Source organism: Pelecanus crispus, chromosome 2 (assembly GCF_030463565.1).
Source record: "Pelecanus crispus isolate bPelCri1 chromosome 2, bPelCri1.pri, whole genome shotgun sequence".
NCBI lineage: Eukaryota > Metazoa > Chordata > Aves > Pelecaniformes > Pelecanidae > Pelecanus > Pelecanus crispus.
Window position 1 is genome coordinate 34,554,835 of NC_134644.1, and position 25,117 is coordinate 34,579,951.

General features: G+C 36.1%; 1 protein-coding gene across 7 annotated transcripts in view; it reads right to left on the bottom strand.

Moving 5' to 3' along the window:
* Window positions 1-25,117, bottom strand: part of SNX13 (sorting nexin 13) — a 71,923-nt gene that overhangs the window by 18,439 nt on the left and 28,367 nt on the right. For 5 of the 7 annotated variants that reach the window (XM_075704731.1, XM_075704736.1, XM_075704733.1 and 2 more), the window contains 14 exons: window positions 21,152-21,241; window positions 20,624-20,745; window positions 18,118-18,239; window positions 17,863-17,964; window positions 17,150-17,238; window positions 16,664-16,747; window positions 14,019-14,157; window positions 13,407-13,495; window positions 12,176-12,275; window positions 11,022-11,215; window positions 9,326-9,430; window positions 7,629-7,761; window positions 6,847-6,884; window positions 842-911 (listed from right to left, as the gene is read on the bottom strand). In XM_075704731.1, the coding sequence (XP_075560846.1) occupies window positions 842-911; window positions 6,847-6,884; window positions 7,629-7,761; window positions 9,326-9,430; window positions 11,022-11,215; window positions 12,176-12,275; window positions 13,407-13,495; window positions 14,019-14,157; window positions 16,664-16,747; window positions 17,150-17,238; window positions 17,863-17,964; window positions 18,118-18,239; window positions 20,624-20,745; window positions 21,152-21,241 (1,477 nt within the window). Of the gene's footprint in view, window positions 1-841; window positions 912-1,574; window positions 1,773-2,330; window positions 2,386-6,846; window positions 6,885-7,628; window positions 7,762-9,325; window positions 9,431-11,021; window positions 11,216-12,175; window positions 12,276-13,406; window positions 13,496-14,018; window positions 14,158-16,663; window positions 16,748-17,149; window positions 17,239-17,862; window positions 17,965-18,117; window positions 18,240-20,623; window positions 20,746-21,151; window positions 21,242-25,117 lie in introns of those variants that run through there. The other 2 variants (XM_075704732.1, XM_075704738.1) reach the window with 2 other exon arrangements.

The following is a 25,117-nucleotide window of genomic DNA, read 5'->3' on the forward strand; positions in this document are numbered from 1 at the left end:
AAATAAAAAAAGCAAAACTGCGTTTCTTAACTTTTAAATGATTTCTCCCCTTCTCTGAGGGACTGACTACACAAGACTTGGACTGCACCATGCTCTCACACTTGGTTGGAGTAATAGAGTTCAATTAAAATGTCAAGTAGTTGAATTCTTGCTCACAGCTCATGTGTCTGCTATACAAATGCATAGATTTGAAAGTCTATTGCATAATGAAGTCTACCAAAAAAAAGTATCTGAAGATTCATTCACAATTTAATTACCCAGTGCAATCTCATCTAACTAGAATACTTGCAAATAATATCTGAGAAGTTTCTGTTATTTACCTCATATAATAAAAATTTTTGATTTCTTACTAGGCAAATTTTTTCAAAAGATAACCAAAAATGCCACCACTGTAAAGACTGAAATAACTAACTTAAATTAAGCTAAGTCAACAAGGAAGCAAAAAAATAGGGGAAAATATTACAGCAACAGAAGTAAACAGTCAAGAATTAGAATTGTGTGACTGGAAAAAAAGAGATGGCTTTTACAGTTTATTCTTTAAATAATTGGTAAATAAATGCTACTCAATATTATGTTTAATGAATGATCCTCCAGAGATAGGAAAAATAATAATACCACAAACAACAAAAAATAAATCACATTTTAAGTACATATATATAGTCTGCAACCTACAGCACCAATTCTGCAAGGATTTCCATTACAAGGACTTCAAGGGAAATATGAATTCAAATGTTTTATGAGGTTAAAAAACAGAAAGGATTAGGATTTCAAGGGCCTGCAATAGTAAAAAACGCAAAATAAATGGTGGAAGACAAGCAGCCATCATAACAGATTCACTTACCAGTATCTGAGATGTATGCATGGAGTTGAACTGTCTCATCAGAAGGGACATTTGAGAGGTCATCTAAGGACTGCAGGGTGAGGGGCAGAGAGGGGAGAAGGAAGAACAGCAAGAGAGAATAAGATCACAGATACATCTAATTTGAGAGATGCTTTTTGATTAATCTATTTCATTTTCAAACTTTCAGCTCAATATACTAACAGAATAGCTAAATGCACTGTAACAATGCAAGTAAGTGGTTTTATTACCTGGTTACTAAAGCCTTTCTTTTACATAGAGTGTAGGGCCCTTCATTTCCCCTACTAGTTTCACATAGTTTTGTGATCATTCTAACACATTTGCCACTTTGATTTGATATCTCAACTCTAAAAACAGTCTTTTACTGAGCATTAAAAAAAAAAAACCACCAAAACAACCCTGAATAATTGTGGAATCATTGAATCATAGAATCATTTAGGTTGGAAAAGACCTTTAAGATTAGAGTCCAACCGTTAACCTAACACTGCCAAGTCCACCACTAAACCATGTCCCTAAGTGCCACATCTACATGTCTTTTAAATACCTCCAGGGATAGGGACTTCACCACTTCCCTGGGCAGCCTGTTCTAATGCTTGACATTCCTTTCGGTGAAGAAATTTTTCTTAATATTCAATCTAAACCTCCCCTGGTGCAACTTGAGGCTATTTCCTCTCATCCTATCACTTGTTACCTGGGAAAATAGACTGACACCCACCTTGCTACAACCTCCTTTCAGGTAGTTGTAGAGAGTGATAAGGTCTCCCCTCAGCCTCCTCTTCTCCAGGCTAAACAACCCCAGTTCCCTCAGCCGCTCCTCATAAGGCCTGTGCTCCAGACCCTTCACCAGCTTTGTTGCCCTTGTCTGGACATGCTCCAGCACCTCAATGTCTTTCTTGTATTGAGGGGCCCAAAACTGGACACAGCATTCAAGATGTGGCCTCACCACTGCCGAGTACAGGGGCACAATCACCTCCCTGCTCCTGCTGGCCACACCATTCCTGATACAAGCCAGGATGCTGTTGGCCTTCTTGGCCACCTGGGCACGCTGCTGGCTCATATTCAGCCGGCTGTCAACCAACACCCCCAGGTCCTTTTCCACCAGGCAGCTTTCCAGCCACTCTTCCCCAAGCCTGTAGCGTTGCATGGGGTTGTTGTGACCAAAGTGCAGCACCTGTCACTTAGCCGTGTTGAACCTCACACCACTGGCCTCAGACTGTCGATCCAGCCTGTCCAGATCCCTCTGTAGAGCCTTCCTACCATCGAGCAGATCAACACTCCCGCCCAACTTGGTGTCATCTGCAAACTTACTGAGGGTGCACTCAATCCCCTCATCCAGATCATTGATAAAGATATTAAACAGAACTGGCCGCAATACTGAGCCCTGGGGAACACCACTTGTGATTGGCCACCAACTGGATTTAACTCCATTCACTGCAACTCTTTGGACCTGGCCATCCAGCCAGTTTTTTACCCAGCGAAGAGTACGCCCGTCCAAGCCATGAGCAGCCAGTTTCTCCAGGAGAATGCTGTGGGAAAAGGTGTTAAAGGCTTTACTAAAGCCTGGATAAACAACATCCACAGCCTTTCCCTCATCTACTAAGCATCCACTTGTCATAGAAGGAGATCAAGTTAGTCAAGCAGGACCTGCCTTTCATAAACCCATGCTGACTGGGCCTGATCACCCGGTTGTCCTGTACATGCCATGTGATGGCACTCAAGATGATCTGCTCCATAACATTCCCCAACATCAAGGTCAGGCTGACAGGTCTGTAGTTCCCCGGATACTCCTTGCGGCCCTACTTCTAGGTGGACGTCACAGATGTTGTATACCAGATCTTTTGGTTTTATCTTTATACCATTCTGTTTTCCTTCAACTGATTTAAAGCACTACACAAAAGTTACAGTGCAGTAAGAGTTGAATAATTTCTCTGCTGTATGTAAAAAACAGTAAACGCTTTTCTCAGAAATGTCTTCCCTTGTAAAAAATGAACAGGTACATCCTCACCTGGCTAATGCCCTGTCTCCCTATCCAGCAATTATTGGGATCAAAAGAAGCCTAATGGGTCTTTTAAAGAAGCTTTGCTATTATTCAACATTAATACATCTGATTACTAAGATTTAACATAATAAAGCTCTGCAAGATTGTTGGGTGGAAAACTTGCATACACAACTGAAAGAAATGGAGGATGAACCACGACGCGTATGATCCTAATCTTAAATTACCAGGTTAAAAAAGATGATGGTACTTAAGTAGAATTTATAGGCACTGGGATCCCAGCTACTTTATATATTTCACCCGAAATTCTAAAATTCTTCAAAGATACACATTCAGAATGAATATGCAGCTATCAGCTATCTTTCATAATTTAACCAAGACAGTTTAATAGTGAGTTGCCACAAAAAATACTTAGAATGGGACCTAGTGGGTAGCAGTGCCATACCTGTGCCAAACTAAAACCTGAACATACGTCAGTCAAGTTTCTAAACTCCTCTGCTTCCTTAAACATAAACCAATCTTACATGATTACAATCAAAACATAGGTTGGACTTGTAAACGTTTAAGTTATTTAAAGACTCTACTCTTGCTCCTTCTTTATCTGAATCTATCATCTCCATGATATCCCTACATAACACACCACCCCTTCTCAAGCTCTCTAGAGAAAGCGGCTCTTCTCTGCTTCAACCACCTCAATCAATCTCTGCCTAAATATCCACCATAGAATGCAAAAGGAATAACATTTCTGTTATAAAGTCTAGATGCTGAATAAATGGCATCGTTAAAAAGGTCTGAACACACTAACTATGCTTTAATATGTATTGCAGTAAGGAGTCTCCTAAGTATCTCATGACACAGCTTGCAGACTTACAGTACAGAAGTCCCAGATTGAAAAAAGGTAGAAGAAAGAGGAGCCTGTTTGGGAAATCTGTTTTGCCACTGCATGCTATAGTGCTAAAAGCTTATGTCTGGTCAATGGTATAACAAATGAATTCATGCAAAAATATTTTGGGAGCAGACATCACCTTTATGTCAAGAATTCCCAAATCTGTAAGTTACTGGATGCTGGAGAGTATTCTAGTAAAGTATCACCATAAGTGGACTGTTCCTATTATCTTCATTAGACACCTGCTTTTGGTCATTGTTGGATATAGGGCTAGACTTTCTCTGACCTAGTCCATTCCTCAGCAAGTCACCCTTGGACAGCAATAACCCTGTAAGGTGCGCTCTAACCCTGTAAGGCGCGCTCTATATTGCAGTGTCCAAATTTGAGAGCAGAGTATCACCCGAGACTGATGAACAACAGGAATTTGTGGAAGCTTGGATAAGTGCTGGATATTCTGAGAGCTCTAGCACTTGATTATGAGTAAGATTCAATTGCTTTAACAGTTTGTTTGCTATGAAATACTGACATTAAGCTACTGTTCTGTTTTTTAAAAGTCATCATTATTTCTTGTTTTCCTGCCTCCCTTCATTGTCACCCTAACAGTTCAGTTCTCTCCTTGATAAGTGAATGGGGTTCAAACTGACATATACTAATGACTGCCAGAAGTTCAACCCAGACATTTCTGCTGCCATTCAAGGTCTTGGATACGTAACACCTGTGTAACTTCTTTTATTTACTCCATGCAAAAGCAATATGTAAAGCTCCCATTATGGATCCATTTAGATGAAATCTGCAAGAGTCTATCAATATTCTACAGTGATTTTATACCTCCAAAATATGCCCTACTGGTTTAATATAGCAGACTAATGTGTCAAATTAAAAGGCAGAAATTAAGAAGATATTTTTGTAAAATAACTTTTCCTCAAAATAGTTTTAAGCCTCTCTTCCAAATAATCTTAAAATACATTCTTATAGTGAAAGTATAAACTGCAGGCGATGTATTTTATAATGGAAACTTTAGGAAACACTCAACTGCTGTGGCAAGGTACTACACAGCAACAATTAATACAAGTAAATGAAATGGTGGAAACTTGAACAGATAACACAACAGACAGTTTGCATTTAATATGACCTAGTATCTTTGACATTATCTTGTTCCTGTGAATATGCGTAATTAAAAAGCAAATATATCACACCACAACCCAATCTTATTTAATGCATTGTCATTAGCTAAAAGTACAGAAATTTCCTGACCTTTGAAGTAACCTTTCCAACATCTATTTTTCTTCATGTAACTGACTAACACAAGGGAGCTAAACTATGTGTACAGAAATTTACTCTTGACATGGAATTCAGCCAGGAAAAACTAATCTACCAGTATTCAAACACCTGTAAAAGCATTGAAAACCCTGAACAACATGAACTACAGAAAGCAGAAGTTCTTCTCCATAAACAGGGATTTGTTATGCATTTCTGCTAAAATGTTCTTCAGTCTTTATAAAAATAGTAAATGTAGTATTCTGCAAATATACTTTTCACAACAACAAAAATCGAGACTTTGAATTGTCCCATGCAAATATCTATTTGTATTGCAACAGTGCTTGATAAAGGGTTTAAGACTTTCTAGCTTAGATTGGAAAGGCCACATGAAGCTAAGCAGCAGATAACCACTAGCCACATAAGCCATTCCAATGGCAAATCCCCATCTATAAAACACAACTTTGATATGTCAGAACATTCTTAGAAAAAGTACTTAAAAGTATCTTTCAAATGTCTCAAGACATTAGTCAATTAAAAGAATCTGTTGTGAAATGTTACCGGAATTGTACGTAAAGTTGGCTACATTAAGTTTTCCTTCTGCATCTAACAGGAGTTTGTGTAAATTTTACCAGCTGACCACTTCCCCTTTTCTTCATATTTCAAAATGTAATCAAGAGGAAAACAATGGAGAAAAAAATTCCAGCTTAAAAAAAAAAAAAAAAAAAAAAGCAGCCAAACCTCGTGAACAAACAACCCCACATGGGAACACATTTACATTTATGTTAAATGTACTCCTTTACAAAATAAACTCTATTCCTCTGCACGCAAGCATGACCTAACCAATGCATTGGAACTCCTAAGGAGCTACAGCATCTTCCAAGAATGAATTAGAAGGGTCTATGAATCGCATAAGCCAGGAAATTGCATGCAGACTGCAAACCTTTCTGAAACTAAAAGAAGTGAACCTTGCGTATCTTGTGGCTCAGCTACATATAGTCTGAAGAAACAAGTAAGAGGGAGGGGAGGAAATACATCAAAATTTTAATGATTTTTTTTCTTTTTAAATAACTGTAATTTGATTTTCAGTTTAAAACATTTTAAACCTACTAAGACCTATGTGGGATAGATTATTTGGAAAAAGTCTGGTAGATGTATACAGTTCTCTTCATACACATGCAACCACGAGTACATGCAGAAGCATGTGTCAAATATTTAGGTACATTCATGTAACAAAGAAAAGGTTCTGGCAAACTGACCCAGTCAAGAATTGCTTAAAAAACAAATACCAAAAATTGAACTTGAAATTGGTCAAATTAGAAAACACAGATTTGTATTTTGAATAGATAAACTCCAGATACTTCTATGTTTCCAAATGAAGTCCTAACTCAAAAAAAAAAAACAAACCCAAAAAAACCCACCCAAAAAACCAACCTATAAAAATCTAATTAAATGCCTTATTTACAGTCTATTTGAATTCAATCCTTCAAGATTTTAGTTTCAAAGGATTTTTTTCACCTATTATTACCTAACTCCAAATTTCCGTCTATTTAAAAAAACAAACAGGGATAAGAAAGTAAGATTTGCATAAATTAACTACAGATTATTACTGTTTCTGTGAGAAACAATGCAAAATTTCATTAAACACAGGGGAAAAAACCAAAAGGGACAGTTTTACAGATTAATACCTTAATGCATGTTTCACTTTGATTCAAGAACTTTTTCAGAAATTAATCTGCAGTCAACTAAAACCTCTAACGTACATAATTTAGACTATTTTATAACATTTTCCCTACTGCTGGGGAGAAAAAAATAGTAATAATTAAAAAAAAAAATCCAAGCACTTACCAGATTTATGCTGCCAGTAGGAGACCCATTAAAAGATTCTGCGAGCAGTGAGGAATGGGAAAGGAAAAAACAGGTTAGAAGATTTTCTCCAATGTAGGGCCACACACAAGAAATAAAAATGCAAAGACAAACCATTATGGAAAATAACAGACAACTGTGGCATTGGGCAAAATGTTGTGCCCAACATACAAGTACTTCAAGTTTCCCATAAAGACACGTAAAGGATAATGTATATAAGTTTACACAGCTATAGATATGAAGTAAATACTCCAGAAAATATTCCATTTTAAGCTTATAACGCCACATGAAATTGTTTCATTGAGGAGTTAGTTTAACAGTTAAACTATTTCCATTAGATTTGCACTTCAGTTAGAGAAGAATGATTCTAACTACTTTAAAAAGCCACACCTCCTACGCACTTTCCATTTCTATTTCCAGATGAAGAATCTAGTAGCGTATTAAAACAACACAGCATGTTGAAGAACCTCAAATATTTCTGAATAAAAAATGAGAATGAAAGAGTCGCATGCTTATTTTAGCAACACACTTGTTACCAAGACTTGACAAAAAGATGTACATGGTATTAATAAAGTTACTCCAGAAAAACCTATTGGACTCCCAAAACAATATACAAAAAAAGCACAAGGAGGAAACATTAATTTCAAAATCAGAGATAGTACAGGAACTTTTTGATTTCTCAAAAACAGTGTGGATAATTTTCTTATTTTCATTTTAAAGCAGAAAAAAGAATGGTCCCAGGAAATCTTCCTTATAGAGCTCACCTCCTTCACCATCATCTGATCCTCTGAAACTAGGATCCTTCAGCATATCCAGCTCAGCTAACATACGCACATACAACGCGTTTTGTTTGAACGAAGGATAGAATCTTTCATCTCGCAGCATCAATTCATACACCTTATTGAAATAAAAATGCCAACCTTAGAAATACTTATTACATTTTTTAATTAATCAGACAAGCTTTCATAAATTCTACTTGAGTAACATGTATCTGTGCATTCTATTATGTATTTCTGGGCTTCCTTTAAAACCCTAATGCGAGTTCGTGACATTTTAATTCAGGTTTACTCTTAACAGAAAGGTTATGAGAACTAATTGTGCTATAAGTATAATACAGTCTCAGAAAATACCTTTCTAACTAGCAAGACATGCATATATAGGAAGGGAAGCAGCACATTAACTGTAAATGTTTCCTTCCTCTCCTCTTAACCCTTCCAAATGCACTATAAACATATTTGGTCTTTACCCATTTCACAACAGGTTACCTCTCAGAGTCCTCCTTTGTTGATAAACTATAAACTAGACCTGCAAACACTTAGGGGGAGAGGTGAAAAGAGGGAAAGGAAGGGAAGGAAGACACCACATACTACTTGCCTGAAAATTTCCAGTTCATCCAAAACAGTATAACCCTACCTCAGAAAGATTCAACCACACCACCTCAAAAAGTTATCTATATAGCCTATATAGTGACAGTATATATACATATACACACATGTATCTGTATGTAGTGGGAATTAATTCATGATGTTTGGATATTCATGTCAACTCTAGAATGATGATTTTTTTTTTCCATGCAACACTTTGTGCAAGTGCCATCACCTGGTAAGAATGGAAAAAAAAATCATGCAGGTCTGAGGAAGTCAGTTTCTTTCCTAACACATGAGAAATTTATGCTCTTCTGCAGAAATGACACGCAAGGCCCTTGTAACCTACTTTGCGCAACACAGATTTGACAAGGTGCTTTTATTAGTCTTAAATGTGGTTGCACTCAAGTACAACAGAGTGATTCTAAGTTCTACAGCTCATATCAGTAATTTTTAGCATGAATGAGAACATTCAGTTAATGACCTAAAATAAAAATCTCTCAGACTGGGTATATAATTTACTGCCAGAATATTAATAATTCACTTTTTTTTTTTAAAAAAAAAGTATTTTAGACTTGAGTGATAAATTCTACATATGCAAGTAGTAAAAAGACTGTTTTATCTTCAGTACTTGCTGCTTCTGAGTGCTACATTGTGCAGGCTTGCAGAAACGGAACACCCAAATTAACTTCTGGAAATAGATATAAAATTTAATACGGTTACATGCTTACATCCACCTTTGAAAAAGAGAGCTAAAACCAGACCAAAATTGTACCACTTAGTTATTCTACACAGGCACTTTTCTTAAATTGGTGCATAAACACAAATAATAATCCCATAATTCCAAACTGTATTTCATAATTAATTTAATATAGGACACCTACTCTTTCTGTCTATTGCTTTGAAAACCATGGGCTACATACAGCTAAGCAGAAGTTGGCAATTTAGAGTATGATTTTTATAGAATAGGAAAATGGCAAAACAGGTTTTATGTTTCAGGTATTTGAGTTCCTTCCTCCTTTTTCAATGGCTGTAGTGACGTTTAATACTCTATAGCATTAACAGTTCTTATGAAATATAGGATGAACAGAGTATACCTTTCTCTGAATGTCATCAAACATTTCAGGTGTTGGATCCTCATGGTTCAGCGTTTCTGCCAGTTTTGCTACTAAGTTGTCATCAATATTAACTCTTGGAGATGCCTGTCACAGAGATCTAAATCAACTTTTGAAGCATAAAAATAAGAACGCTTCTATTTTCACAAATGAAGTCCAATAAATTTCTGCAATTCTCTAAGTAAACTAAATTTCTTCTTGATGAGTATCTATCTCTAGAACTCTCTAGAACACACAAGAGTCAGACCCCCTCCCTCCCCCAAAATTACATTCAGAGTTCATATTAAAAGTCAGACATTTCAGGATTAAAGACTAAGAATCACCTCAAAAACAATTTATGCGCATTATTGTGAAGCAATATCTAAACCAGATTTACTCAGTCTTAAAAACAGATTTTATTTATTTATGAATAGAAAGATCTAGATTCAGAAATTAAGAAAAGCCAGTAAGAAAGTAAATGGGTGAAGTCCTGAAGCATCTGAGGAAAGGAACAATATGTCAAGTCTGCCAACTTCTGGAGAGATTACCAGTAGCTGTAATCACGGCAGCTTTTTATGCAGACTCTATTACAGCTACCAACATACTAACTATATCAGCCATCAGATTCCCAGTCATCCCTTGGTACAACATATTTCAAATCACTGCCCAGTAAGCATTCTTTTAGATGGGCCCAAGTTCACACACTTTCCCCAATTTTTGTAACAGAGACAGAGAGCCAGCACTGAATCAGACCCAACATAGCTCACTTGATAGCATAGCTGAGAGGCTGAGTTCATCAGCTTTGGAATAGCTCTGGTGTTAGGTGGTTTCCGACTTCAAACTCGTGAGCATTCAGTCAGCTCAAAAACCCATCAGAGCAAGCTCTGCACAGTCTACCATGTCGATAGACTATTGAGGTGAAAAACCCATCAGAGCAAGCTCTGTGCAGACCACCCTGTCGATAGACTATTGAGGTGAAAAACCAAAGTGAAAGAAATGATGCAGAAAGAGAAGCATTACAAGATATTTGAGGGATAACCTGTTGAGGGAAGCTTTTGAGTGAGTTGAGAGGTGATTTGTATGCATACACAAATTCAGAACAAAGATGCTTTGTTAACACAAGCTGACAAGTATTTTCTTTTACAGAAGACTCCGTTATTACAAGACTACTGGAAGCATTCAAGCTTAGCCTATTGAAAGATACCCAACGGTGATATTTGAGTAATTTATAGAGACATCTGTAAAGAGGCACAGGAAGTTATTTCATTTGAAAACCCAATCTTAATCCAAGTTTGTAGAAATATTGGGTTCCATTTTCTTTAAAACATTTCTTGGGGGGAGGCAGGTTGGAGGAGGGCAGTATAAAAGGAAAGGTGAAAGGACAGCATACACAAAGGGACAGAATGTCTTATTCTGTCTCTATATTTTCTCTATTCTAGAAAGTCAGCTTCTGAGAAACACATTCAGTGCATCTGACAGCATAGTCAGTGCCAGTACAAGCCTTTTTAAATGGAGGGGGGTGGGGGGAGAAGACATTTTCTTACTGCTTGACATAAGAAGAGAGAAGATACACAAGTAACAGCTTAATTGTCAACTCGTGCTACATCACATCCATTTTATATTAATGTAGCCATAACTACCGAAGAAGAATCTGTACAAAGAATAAATTCCAGACAATGCAGAAATAAGTTATTCCTACCTTTTCTGATAAATATTGCTCATAAACTCCAAATGCAGCTGCTCTTAATAGACCCTTGGTTTGATTAGTCTGATGTTTTCCATCTTTCTGCCGGCTTCGAAGTACCTCCAGCTGTTGCTGTGCTGTAACCCTGTATCCTTCCACTGTCATCCAGAAGAACAGATGTGCTTGGCCACCCGTCTGCTGCATGTAATCTACAGAAAACAGCCACCACACAACCATAGTTATTGTTGTGCATCTTAGAATGAGAATTCTCTATGATGTTAACGACATATGGGACTCTAGGACCTGGTTATACATCTGGAATACTTGTCATCTAAAGTAAGAAAAAGTACTATATACATATTGGCGATAACCAGTAAACAAAATCGGGAGCGAAGTCTAGGAACTAAGCACTGAATCCTAAAATGCACATGTAAAGTGAATCCATCATTACCGTGTGGATATAACAGGCTTGTACGGCATGATATAAGTTGAGAGGAAGTTCCAGCTGGAATTCTAACAAATCATGTGCATCTACTGCAATAAAAGGACTATCACCACCAACAAAACAGTTCCATATTCTTTGTGATGACCATGAGCATCCCAATGAATTCACAGAAGAGAGTCAAGCATTAGAAAGTATTAAAAATTAATTATACTTTAATCCATCTATCAATTTCTTGATTATATGATAAAAATAGTGCATAAATTACTGCTGTATTTTAGCTTCTCAGACAACTTTCTGTAGCCTTGTAATCCTCTAAACTTCAATTTAACATCTATAGTCATTAGCTTCAGTGAGACCAGCAAAAGCAAGACTTGATTGTGATAAGTTTCAGAGTCATTCCAATGATAAACCTCTAAGCAATTCTTGCAATGATTCTGTTCTAAACAGAACAAACTTGTTAAGTGACAGACTAAGAAACATTGCAAGATCAGTCTTACAGAGAGATCAGTATGGAAACAAGCTTGATACAAGCTTTCAGAAGTACTAAGTATGGTGTTCTGAACAGTTAATTACGCACTGGTTTGCAAAAAAGGTTTCCCTCTGGCAAGGGGCTTATACACATATAGCTCTCAGTAGACACCTATATTTAGCAATTTCAAGTATACAGCCCTGTGAATTAGCATATTCTTTATAAATAAAAAAGGTCAGATAAATTAACACTTACCCATAAAAAATTGTAGTGCAACATTGTCTACCAGAATATGGTCCAGAGGGACTGTGCAAAGTTTTCCAAAGTTTGCTGCCAGTTTCACAGTATCTATTTCCTATAAGACACAGTTCAGCATGTTCATAGCCTTTACTTTTTTTAAAATTAGCTTTTAAAACTTCTGCTTACCACAAAGCAGATGTAATAAAAAGTAATTTACATTATAGATAATAAAGCAGCCTCTCAAAGGTTAGTTATTTTCACAATCACTAATAAGTGAAGACCAAGATCATAAGGTCATGTTCTCTTAACTATTTGCCTTCAGCACGGACGACTTCTGCTACCTGGGAAGCTGGCTTTTAACATTGCCGTTATTGTAATGCTATACAGGTCAAATTAAACCCAAATCCCTCACCAGCGGCAACAGTACCATGAATTAACAAGATGAACTAATTTCAGAATTGGATGGTGTGCAGGTCACCACAACTTCATCTCTGCTCAACTTTCTTCTGTTAATATGACATTTCTTGGTATTACAGTAATACTTCAGGATCCAGCTACAGAATACTTATGCTTTTAAACAGTCAGTATGCACAAGATTACATTATCTTGGAACCACATCTAGGCCCAATTAAGAGAGTGAAAAAACTAAGCGAAGTCAAACATTGACTCTGTCAGCCTTAAAATAGAAAATAAGCGAACAGAACAACATTAGGTTCTCAAATTTAACATCCAGTTTGCCTTAGGCTTTTCATTGAACTAAAGGGGTAAACATGCCTAACAGAAGGCAATACACAGAGTCTACACGGCACTGCAAAATAATCAGCAACTGTTACCTTTATCAACAAGAAAAGAGATCTCTGCCAAAGAGTAAGCTTGAGGCACACAAGGTATGCACTGGAGCAGCAAAAAAGAACTGAATCTAGGTGCATAAATACAAAGATACCTTGCATCTATGTAACATTTTGGTTTAAACTCTTGTATTGAGAAGGTAAGAACAGTTTTAAGATGTACTGACATACCTACACTGCTAAAGCCAGAATCTAAAACACTCCAAACAAGTGAATGTTTATAAAATTTTTCCATACTAAAACTGCAAATACAAGGCTTACTTCAGTTGTATAAAGTATGCCTACAACTGCACAATTCAAGTTGTGTTTCAAAACGCAAGAATTAAAAAGCTAGACCAAACTAGTAAGTCATTCGCAGCTTCACTCTTTCAGAACCAAAATAATTCTAAAATACTTACTTTTCCTGACTGCAATCTCTGAATTCTTGAATCACATACTTTAATAACATATAATAAACTGTTTATTTGATTTTTTATAGTGTTGATATCTGAAAGCAAAACCAAACAAGATTAAGGAATGCAGACGAGTAAACAAACTCTTGTTCTGAAATGCTCTGAAAGTATCATACAAAACATATCAGCTTTGAAGAGAAGATTTTTTTTCAGTTTAAATACCTTACTGATAAAAGTGAACACGAAGAAATATTTTCTCTTTCCTTTTTCAGATCAACTGTTAACTGACTACCCATTAATACCTAAAGTGTTACTGAAATTTGGAACCACCAGTCAGGCAAGTTTCAATTCAGTCGAAGTACACATCTAACCGATTAGTCTATATATTAAAAAAAAAAAACCACCCACTCAACCAAACGAAAACACAGATGGTAAAAAGGACCTGTTGTTCAACACATAAGAAGATTCGTTTTAACAATTTACATGTAATTTTTTTTTAAATAACAAAATATTTTATACTATGCTGCATCAGTTTGTATTTTCTAAATTTTTTGAATGTTCTTCAGAGACTGTGCTGGCAAATGCATTTCATATTTTCTACAACAATACAGTACTAACCATCTCCCGCTGTATCTAGAGATCGAAGATATTGCAGTTCTTCACTTGCTTTATCTTTCACGGCTTCCAACTCTCCTATATTATCACTTAATTTAATAATATTCATAAAGGCCTCATAGTTACAGTTGGAATCACGAATCTGAAACAGAAAATTTTACAGTGTGAATAATGCAAAACAGGTAAAAGCAGATGATGTGATTTTTCATTACGTGAATTCTTTGACACAGCACTGCCAAGTGGCATTTTGAAAACACTTTGGTGCTTCTAAACCCTCCTCTTGGTACTAAAATCGTACATGGACCAAGAAAAAGGAAGCATGTACACAGTTAAAACCTATTTCACACCATCGTCTTCTGTTTTCAGGAAGTACAACAGACACATGGAATGTGTGTCAACCTACTTAATAAAGATCTTGTCCAAACCCAATCCACCTTCTGCTATTACCCATCTCTTTAGCTAAGTAGGCAGAAACTGGTGAGACCACTGAAAAGGCTTCAGCTTTACCAAGGTCCCCTGCAAGTGTACATGCTCCCAATGTAATGGCTTCTTAAGATACAGAATTACAAAAAGAATGAAAACATTCTGCAATGTAACTATAACCTACTGGGGAGGAAAAAAAAAAAAAACCCACAAGGAAATGACTGAATTAATATCCTCTCTGAAACTCTATTTCATACCCCTTATAAATACTATTCAACTATTTCAATACATACTATTTTCCCAGTATTGGCACAGGGTGAACCTGCTCTGGGGACTCGAAGGAATTTGTGCAAGTGTAGGAAGCCTGCTGTGCTGCCGAGATCACTGCAAACTGTGTTGTGAATGCAGCATGGAGATCAGGGGAAGGTTGGCAGCTTTACAGCGTGTGCACGCAGGTGCAGAGGGTTGAGTTCTAATGCTGTCTTTATCATCTGAAGCCAAAAAAAGTCACTTCACCCACATTCTTTATAAATGCTCACTTTGATATAGAAATGTAATACTTTGTCTATACTGCAGAAGTGCATTGACATGAGCTGCATGAGCAGCAAGAGTGGATACCTTTGACCAAAGTTAATGGAAAAATCTTCCTAGAAATATGCTTTTAAAAAAGTAATAGTACAAGCAATACTAGAACTTCAAACATTTTGTAAAAACGTGAATTTCACAGTGAAGAGACAAGTTTGGATTAACTTCTACTTTTATATTGAAACTTTATATTTTATTGCAAGGGAATTAGTATCAAACTAAGGTATGCCTAGAAACATGGAATTAAACTTCTCATTTTCAGAAATCAAATTTTTTCATTCAAATTTGATTTTACATCAAAGGTTCCAAAACGAACCAGAATTTGAGTCATCTCTACTTTTGACCTTAACTTCTGCAACAATCTTCATTTCATAAGACCTGTATTAAACTTTTGAAAGCATTTATTCTTCCTTATCTTTCCCCCAGCACATTTACTTCCTCATCTCAAAAAGCAATTATGAAAATTAATATTTGGGACAGCACCATCATAACAGAAAGCTTTCTAAAAACCTCAGAATTCTATCTTCGGATGCAGTTGGGCAGTGCTCAGTAAATAAAGAATGAGGGCAAGTTACAAATAAAGAACATGCGTAGGAGGAAAGGGAAACAAAAATTGAAAAGCTTGGTCCATAGGAGGAACAGTATTTTTTCATATTAAAGCTATGTTCCTGTAAGAAAAGTAGCGTGCAAACTTCTACATAAAATGGAGGTAGCTGGAGTGAATGAAACATTGTACACATACACTTGAATTCATTCCATATTTAAGAATTTTTACTGTGAACTCTTGAGTGTGTTTTCAGCATAGTACTTGAATGCACACTCTAAGACTAAAATATATGGATAAACGTAGACACAACACAGGGAAAGGAAAAAAAATTAAAATTTGACTCATGACCTAAAAAGGATAATAAACTATAGCAGTAAGTTTCCACCTGCTTTGAAACATCAGCAGCATTAAAGTGTGAATATTCTATTTATGTTAATTTTACTACATATTATTTCTTTACTTTTTTTTTTTTTGGCAGATGCATTAGAGACATATTGAAGTAAAGACTTTGTTTCTTCCCATTCAGTTAAATTATTAAGAGTTACCACAAATACCCTTAATAAAACCCACCCTGAGATCCCTTAGCAGGGGTGGGGAGTGCGAATCTTATTACTTTTCATTCCAGAGTCCTCTTAAGCTTTAAAGGACATACTGAAAAAAGAGTCAAGGAAAAAAACCTGCCACGGTTACTGCCATATTTCCTGAACAGCTAAGTAAAACAGTCAGAGGACTCAGCTTTACACTTTGCCATGTATCTGTCCTCAGTAAGCCAACTTTGGCCAACAAACAACAACACAGAGTACAGATAATGCAGAGAGAGCGAGCACGCATGCAAGCAAGGGGGCAGGGGGGAAGGGGGCGGGGGGGAATATATATGTGTATGCGTGTGTGTGTATATTTATATATATTAAAAAAAATATATAAGTAAAAAACCCAATTTAGTACAGCAGCCTAAGTTACCTATCTCTGCCAATATATCCATTCGTAACTTTTCTACCAGATATCTATCTGCCATGATTGCAGGAAACACAAGTGAAGCTTTATATGAACATATTCTGGAAATACCATTCCTTTTAAACATTATAAATCTTACCATCCATATGACATACTGATTAATATAATCAGGATCACTGAGCTGGTTTATTAATGGAAGAAGAATTCCTCGGGAGAGGATTTCCTGAAAAACAAAATCTCATTTTTATACATTTACTCATAAAGCTAATACAACTGCAACAATTTAAAAATCACTGTGTAGAGGCTAAGTAAAAAATGTGTAATTACAGAAAACATTCAAAAGGTAGTAGCACATTCCCTTCTGATTAAAATTAGAAGATGTTAATACCTCAAGAAAAACAACCTCCATTTTATCATGCCTTTCTAATGTTGCTAGAGCTAGAAGAAACTTCAGAAACATTTCACACAAACTGTTCTCTGCTATTAAATACTTTTAAAGATTGTACTGCATTTAAAATAACCTAATATTAGATCAATTCTACAAAATAAGAGCAGCAGCTCAGATGTAAAATCTTTGATGGCATTAAACCAAAGAACTGGGATGATTTTTAGAGTCTGTACTTACCCTGACAAAGTATCGCATGATCTTGTTCTGGAAGTCTCCAGGAGGTAGCAATATATACAGTAAAACCTCACACAGATCCCTTAGGAATCCTAGGGAGGGAGAACAAAAAACAACCCCACCAAAACATAAAACCCTCAGCAGAATTTTATATTATGTTGTTTTGCATCTTATCTGATATGATAAAAACCGGATAAATCCTTAAAATGAAATTCAAATACACAGTCATATGTAGTCTTAATAGTCCAAGCATCACAGTAACACCTTTCAGACTGAATATAAGCAGCACAGATGTAAACCTGAGACAGATCTAGAGTCTCAAAACCAAGACAAAAGAAAGCCAAATTCTAAGAACCAAAAAACTAACTCCCAACATATTTTCCTTATTTAACATATACAGAGTTTTTCTCCCCTCTTTCACACTTTGCCCAAAAAGATAAATTGATTCTTTTAATGAAGACTATGGAGTAGTGATAAGGAAGGAAGATCTAACAAAAAGCAGCCAGTATCTGCAAAGCCATCTCCTGCCTCCCAGAAAACATATTTCTACCTCAAAATTCTTCCAATGAAAAGGGGAAGAGCTACATATGTGCATAATTATAGTATAGCTTTGAAAGTCACGTAATTTCAGTATATTTCACATTGTTAACACAATTGTTTGTATTTTCATTCAGTCTGCTATACTAAAATAACTTCAGAAGATAATACTGAGAGACCTTCTTCATCTTTGGGAGAAGTGCAGACTAGATCACGACAGACTTCTTTTTCCATTTCAACTTCAACCTCAAAGAATGTATCTACAAGTTCCTCAGCTTGGCCTACACAAAAGAAAATAAAAAGACATTTTTTTTGTAATGATCAGAAACTTGAGAGTAAACTTGAATTATAAAGTGAAGCTAGCTATATTTTGTACATCTAAAATACCTGCCTACTCAGACTCAAAGCAAAAAATATTTAAATCATTACATTACCTTTCATCTGATCACCTTTCTCTGCTATTCTTTGCTGAGCTTTTCTGAAAACTCGAAGATGAGTGCCGAAGTCATCAACAAGTCGTGTAGTGAAATAAGGCTGCCAGTCTGTTTCCTTTGACCTATCAGAAAAGGGCATCCATGAAAATGTGTTATTTTATCCTGAATACGAAGAACAATAATAAATTTCTACTTCTCTCTCATCTCTGCCAAAACCCACACTGACAGTAAACATGGAAAACCAAAGAAATGAATCAGTCTCCTAATCACCTATTCACTGAAAACAAATAAAATATTCTAAAACACCACTCTCACACCACATTAATATTTATGCTTGATTTACTTAAAGGTCAATATTAATATCTGAAAATAGTGTTCTGATTCATGATACTGTCAAATATCTGTGGAAAACCCTGATATAAACAGTCTACGAGCACCTACAACCTAAAACTGAAGTACTCTCCAGTTCTCTTCCAGCCATACTTTCTACCGTTTTGGAAGGCACCTAAACAAAATAATTTTCTTCTGAATTTGCAGTATACACATGAGTGAGAAAACCCATGTTTCATTTAAAACTACAAGCAACCTTATATTATCAACAATTGATTACACAGCTTATACGAGAGGTTGTTAGCATGAATCTTCAACAATACACATAGATATGCGTCAGAAAATAGTCACTGTTAGATTTGCATGAAACCATTTCATTAGTGGTATAAAAAAGATGCAGAGATGTTCTTGTGACGTCCATGCCTTACCAGCCAAACTAAAAAGGCACTTGTGAGTTACAGGTTTAACAAGCTAGATGTTAATGATGGCTTTTACTCTGCACTAAGTATTCCACAACCTGAATTCTCTCAGATACCTACTTTGTTATCCTTCTACAACACTTCCTTTTTTATGTTTATTCCCTCACCTGCTCCTTTTTCCCCTCAAAAAGAGAGAAAGGGGTAAGGAACTCGAAGAGAGGGAAGCTTACTGCAAAATCTAGACATAGAAATAAGAAGCAGAGCTGTGTCAAAGGGCAGTCACCAAAACCATCAATAATCCATATCCACCATCCACACAGTCAACAAATTATATAAATACACTAGGTGGCAGCCTTACATCATTCTTCCAAACGTGCAACTCAGAGGTGCGGGGAAGAGAGATCCCGCTGTACTCTTTCTCTCCAGAAGCTCACAGGATATATGAAATTAGAGATGATGGTACTAATCTGAGACCACTACAGCTATATCCAACTACAATCATTATAAATACACCAGATCATTTTCTTTTAACAACCACCACCAACTGCCACAGCCCTGTGAAACTGATTTGATTTGTACAAAAGAACACAACTGCACAGGAGCAGCAGCTATTTTTAAAGAGCTATATAGTACTGTAGGAAAAAAAATTAAATTGGCTATAACTTGACCTGCTTTGACACAAAGCCAGTGCTTGATACTGTTCAATGAAGTAGCTTCACCAAATAGACAAAACCACCACAGCTGGGCAGCCAGGTCCGTTTCATGTAAGCACAGGATTGCTTGCTGTAATGTACTGTTTATTTAGCCTAGTTTTCACTGTTTCCAACACTGTTTCCTAGGATTTCCATTATTTCACAATAGGATTTTATTATAATGAATTTTTCCAAGCATTAAACCTAGCTCTCCATCTTTGACCTTTCTTGCCAGAAGAGCACACTGACCTGCATTTTCAAATCAATAGAGGAAAGGGATAACACCACCTCAAAATTGCTAAGAATTTTATTAAATTTAGGTAACCCACAACCTCTTCCGAAGACAAAATAGGTAACAACCAGCCCAGTGGGATGAATACCTGAAATCATTACTTAATAAAGAAGTAGGATATAAAGATACGTGTTACCTTGGCTAAGAAATCAGCCATACTAAAGAAGATAAAGAATTTCCCAGACAAGTTCCCTGACTTCTTGCTCCTTGATTAAGCAACAGCAGAAAAAACATGGGACAGATAAACTATCTATTTGTTCTGAACCAAATAACTCTATTTTTTAAAAAGAATTACATATGACATATCATTTCATTCTCCAGATTATTATTCCTTCAAAAATACTCATTGTTCTCACATACTGAAGAGCAAGACCACTTTTAAAAGTTATCTGAGCTGATAGACATATTTGAATTAAATGACTTACATTGGGAATAGCCCTGTTTACATGAAACAGACCTGCATATTAAAAGGTGATGATTCATTCAACTCAATGCTTAAGTTGCAGAAAACCAGCTAATTTTAGACAATCAAAATTTTGAAAAGGCCATTTTGCAAAAGACCATGACTACAAACATCATCTCCGTTCATTAAGGGATCAGCAAAAGGCTGTAGTTCTTAGATTATGATCTTAAAATTTTACATGTTCTTTCTGCAAAATGCACTGAACTATGCCACTAGATAAACTTAATCATTTATCTACTACCATACAACCCACAGAGGTATTTGTCCACTTGCTTGGACAGTGTATTGTTGTAAATACAAATAATCTTACCTGGCAGAAAACTGAACAAGCGCGTACTGAAGAGCCTGCCTGATTTCCAGAAGAAACGATTCATCATCACTTAGTGTGTAATACCAATACTGCACATAGTCTCTCAGGGAAAACTGGATCACCTGAAATTGGAAAGGAAGAAAGAAAGATGAACTAATGAGCAAAAGACTATCAGGCACAAAAAGCTATTTTATATCTTCTTGTGCCTGATAACGCAGCAGCAGCCTTAAAAGGTTAACATAGTGAACCATACTCCCGCTATCATTCTGAAACTGTGAGTGAAACAATACAACTCACATGCTGAAACCTCTTTTTCATAGTGGTTTACATGCATTCATCACCGCTGTACTGAGAAACTATAATATACAGAAAACAGACTCAAATATTGCCCATCCTCAATGTTTTTTCACTTACCACTCAAATATGATAAATTTTCTCAACTTCTATTTGTCTCTCAAATACTCAGACATTACATAATCAATACTTGCCAAAATAAAAATAGGTTGAATAGTCCTGCTCAGAACTTACCTGTTGCAAAGGCTCATCAATTATATTCGCACCCGTCAGTCTTCTGTCAATCTTAATAGGTCTGGCTTCACGTTTCATTTCTTCTATGCACTTGAAAGAGATTAGGAAATGTAACTTTGCAGGTTTTAGCTATAATTAAAAATCAGCTCTTCTTATACATCTATGATCTATGATACTGATTTATGATATATGTATACTTCCAGTGATGACTTTATACAACACTTGACCTATTACAATAATTTATAGAGTAGATAAGATATAATCATAGAATGGTTTGGGTTGGAAGGGACCATTAAAGGTCATATAGTCCAACCCCTCCCCACAATGAGCAGTGACATCTTCACCTAGACCAGATTGCTCAGAGCCCCGTCCAACCTGACCTTGAACATTTCCAGGGATGGAGCATCTATAACCTTTCCAGGAAACAATAATGTCTGTATTTTCACTTTATAGTAAATAATGGTGAGGAACTAACCTGAAAACCTACTTCTTGCTTACTGTAAAGGAGCAAGTTTGCTAAAATACTAGATCAGAAGGAAAAAAAACACCTCAAAGAGTTAAAAGGAAGGAGGGGGGGGACACAGCAACAGCACAAGACAGTGTTTGGCTAAGACCCCAGTTCCATACTTGATTATGAACTTCTTGTGCAACCTCAGGAGGCAGGTAATTGTTAATTTGGGCTTGTTTTTTTTTTTTTCCTCTCAGTTTCTTTATCCATCTCAGTTTATTCTATATGCCAGAAGAGAAATTACTCTTTTTTAACCATCACTACTTGACAGATGAGTCTTTAAAAAGTAATTGATGAGGGGGTAAAAAATTAGTTTATAGAAGGATTTGCAACTCCGAGCAGTAAACTCCAGGAATGACTTCATCAGAGCTGACTTTTGGCAAGTGACATACTGAAAAAGAACACCCTTTATCAGTGCTTCTCTGAGTGGACTAATACAGTGTCTTTCTACAAACTTAAGATGAAATCTGCAATAAACTCCTTTATTTTTACAGAAATAACAACCCAACGACCTACGCTATTGTTAAAAAAAATATCAAATTATTTTATTCTTTGATCTAGAGAGAAAGTTATGACTACCAGAAACCCAGAATAACTGCCAAAAACCATAAATGAAAAAAATTAATTATCTGTCCAGTGCTTCTATTCTACATGACTCTTCCTAAGTATCTCTCATTCAAACCAGTTAACAGTGAATGACAGAGAATTACCTGAGGCCAGAAAACATTCCTCCTCCTACTTAACCAACTCTGTATCACAACACAAAAGTATTTTGTTGCAAAATTCTATATATTTAAGACAAGGGAATGGTTCGATGCTACTTTAATATGAATAAAGTTGTCTCATATTCAAACAATACTCCAGCTATACAGTAATGAATTTGCAAAATATTTTTGTCTTGACAGTGTCAAAAAAAAAAAACCAAACCCCAGAATAGAATGATTAAATATTTTTACTAACCACAGCATAGTTCAAATCGCCAAGCAAAACTGTTAAAAGAGAGTTTTGAAGTTTGAGGACTGCAAGCATAAAACCACATTTGGAAGACAAAGAAGAAAAAACAGCAGCAAAAAAAAGCAGCAGCCAGAAGAAAGAGAGAGAGGGACACACTGAGAATACACAAAGTTACTTGGTAAAAAACTGAATGTTCGTAGGCTCATAGGATTCAGGTTTGGGTCCACACTTCAGGAAGTCATCTTGCCCAACCTCCTGCTCAAAGCAGAGCCAACTACGATGTTAGACCATTCTTTCTTCTTCTTTTTTCTCCAGTGAAATGTTTATGTACACACAGTATGATTTCATTTGCTTTTGATACGTCTGAAGACATCTAAAATTTAGAATATCTGCTTTTATTTCATTGCAGCTACTACAGCTGACTGTAGTTCTCACTGGGAAAGCACTGCTGGTTTCAAGCCTGGCCTTCCAGAAACTGACTTAAAGGAAGGACCCAACTCACATGTCCTCTTCAACCGTCACTTCATACACTATATTAGTCTGACACACTCTACCAGTATTAAATCATTAGCTAGGAAAAATGACTACCACTTGTTATTGTTAAATTTGACACCTAGCTACTTCACTTTAAGTAGGTAGAAAGCACTTACAAAGAACACGGGACATACACTCCACAAAGGGAGATGCAGCACAGAGTAAAGAAACCCAGGCTCCACAAGCACATAATTGCAGTGACTGAGTAGGCTTCAGACTTTTGCTTTGCTGCACTAGCAGATATTTTTAAAGCCCTTTTTGAAACTATGCAAGGTAACTCTTAAATATGAAAAATGCCACTATTCCCCAAATCACATACTTGTGGTCACAGGCTTTCATGAGTGGACAAGACACAGGGGATTTACATGCCTGCCTCAAATCCATAACACAGCATATGACCAACTGACTCAAAATAAAGAAATTCAGACACTAGTCAGGGATCAAATACGCAACTAGCACTTGTAACAGTGATAATGACTTATCTTACAGTAATTTGGCAATATTGTACCCAGTCTACAGAAACTCCTTGTGTTTTGGATGAAGCGTAAGAGACACCAATTACAATAATAACTGGACATTCCACACTTCTGTTAAAGTTGGACTGGATCTATAATTTTTATTGAAAATGGCATTCCAGTTAACAGTTCAAAAGGCTCTAAACTTGCCTTTCATTCAACATTATTTTTCTATAAACCTGCAGACAATTGTGTATCTTACAGAGCTTACATTATAGCATCATCGAGTACATTCCTGACACAAAAGTTATATAAAACAGACTTGCAAAAGTAAAAGCAAGTCTAATCCTAATTTTTAATCCTCCCTGCGTGTATGCAACCAAAAAAACAGCAGAAAGGTAAATAATCTTCCATCAAACTTACATAACTATTTGTCCTTGATGTGAGGCATTCAATATATAGTTGCTAATAAGTATTTTAAGGGCCAACCAAGGAAACGTATCTGCATGAAATCCTGTGTTGTAACTTAAGAGTCTGGTACATTCTACACATTATTTCCATCCACAATTTTGGTGCTCTGAATTATAACTGATTTCTTTAAAATGAAAAATTTGAACATTCACCTTAGCCTAAAAAAAACCCAAAGCCGAACAACAAAAAACCCTCAAAACAATTGATAAAACTCTGCCTTTGGGGAAAAGAGTTTCTTACAAAGAACATGTATTTTTGGAAGTAATCTGATGATACAGTATCACGAAAGAATTTAGTATCAAGGTGAATTCAGTTTGTACTTGGTTCATGGAAGAAGCATAACCTATACACTTGCCACTTAAAACAATATTCATTGTTCAAGACCACTTAGGACCACAATCGTTTTAAACATGAAAACGATTTCAAGTTAAAGATATCATTTTCCACTAAAGAGAAATCAACAGAAATTTAATAGAGAAATGGCAAATAGCAACCCAAAGCAAAAAACACATTTGGTTTTGGTTAGGACTCATCTCTTCTTGCACTGCTACCAAAAAGCTCGGCTAAGCTAGCTAATGCTATTTTAATACAGTGGCAAAAAAGAAGTAAAAAACACTATTGTAGAAGACAAACAGATTTTAGTTGGAGAACATCTTCAACCAGCATTTGGTAAACCAGCTAAAAATAAATACCTTCGTACTACGAAACTTAAATCCACAGATTAGTCAAGACAGGTCAGTTCAGAAGAGCGATGTGTCAATAATCCACATTCAAATCAGAAGTCAAACAACTGAATTTGCAAGGATTATGGGAAAAAACCCCACAACATTTTATTCTTTCATAAAGCAACCAGAGCATACACATGTACCGAGCTCAAAGAAGTAACGTTAACGTAAACAAAGTTTCAGCAACATAGAGGAAATTTAAAAAAAAAAACCCAAAACTTCTTGTAAATCTGCTCTCAAGATACAAGACATAAGCAACACTCCACAATCCACATAATATAAGCACTAAAGTCTATATAGCACCAAGAACCTTAGTCCC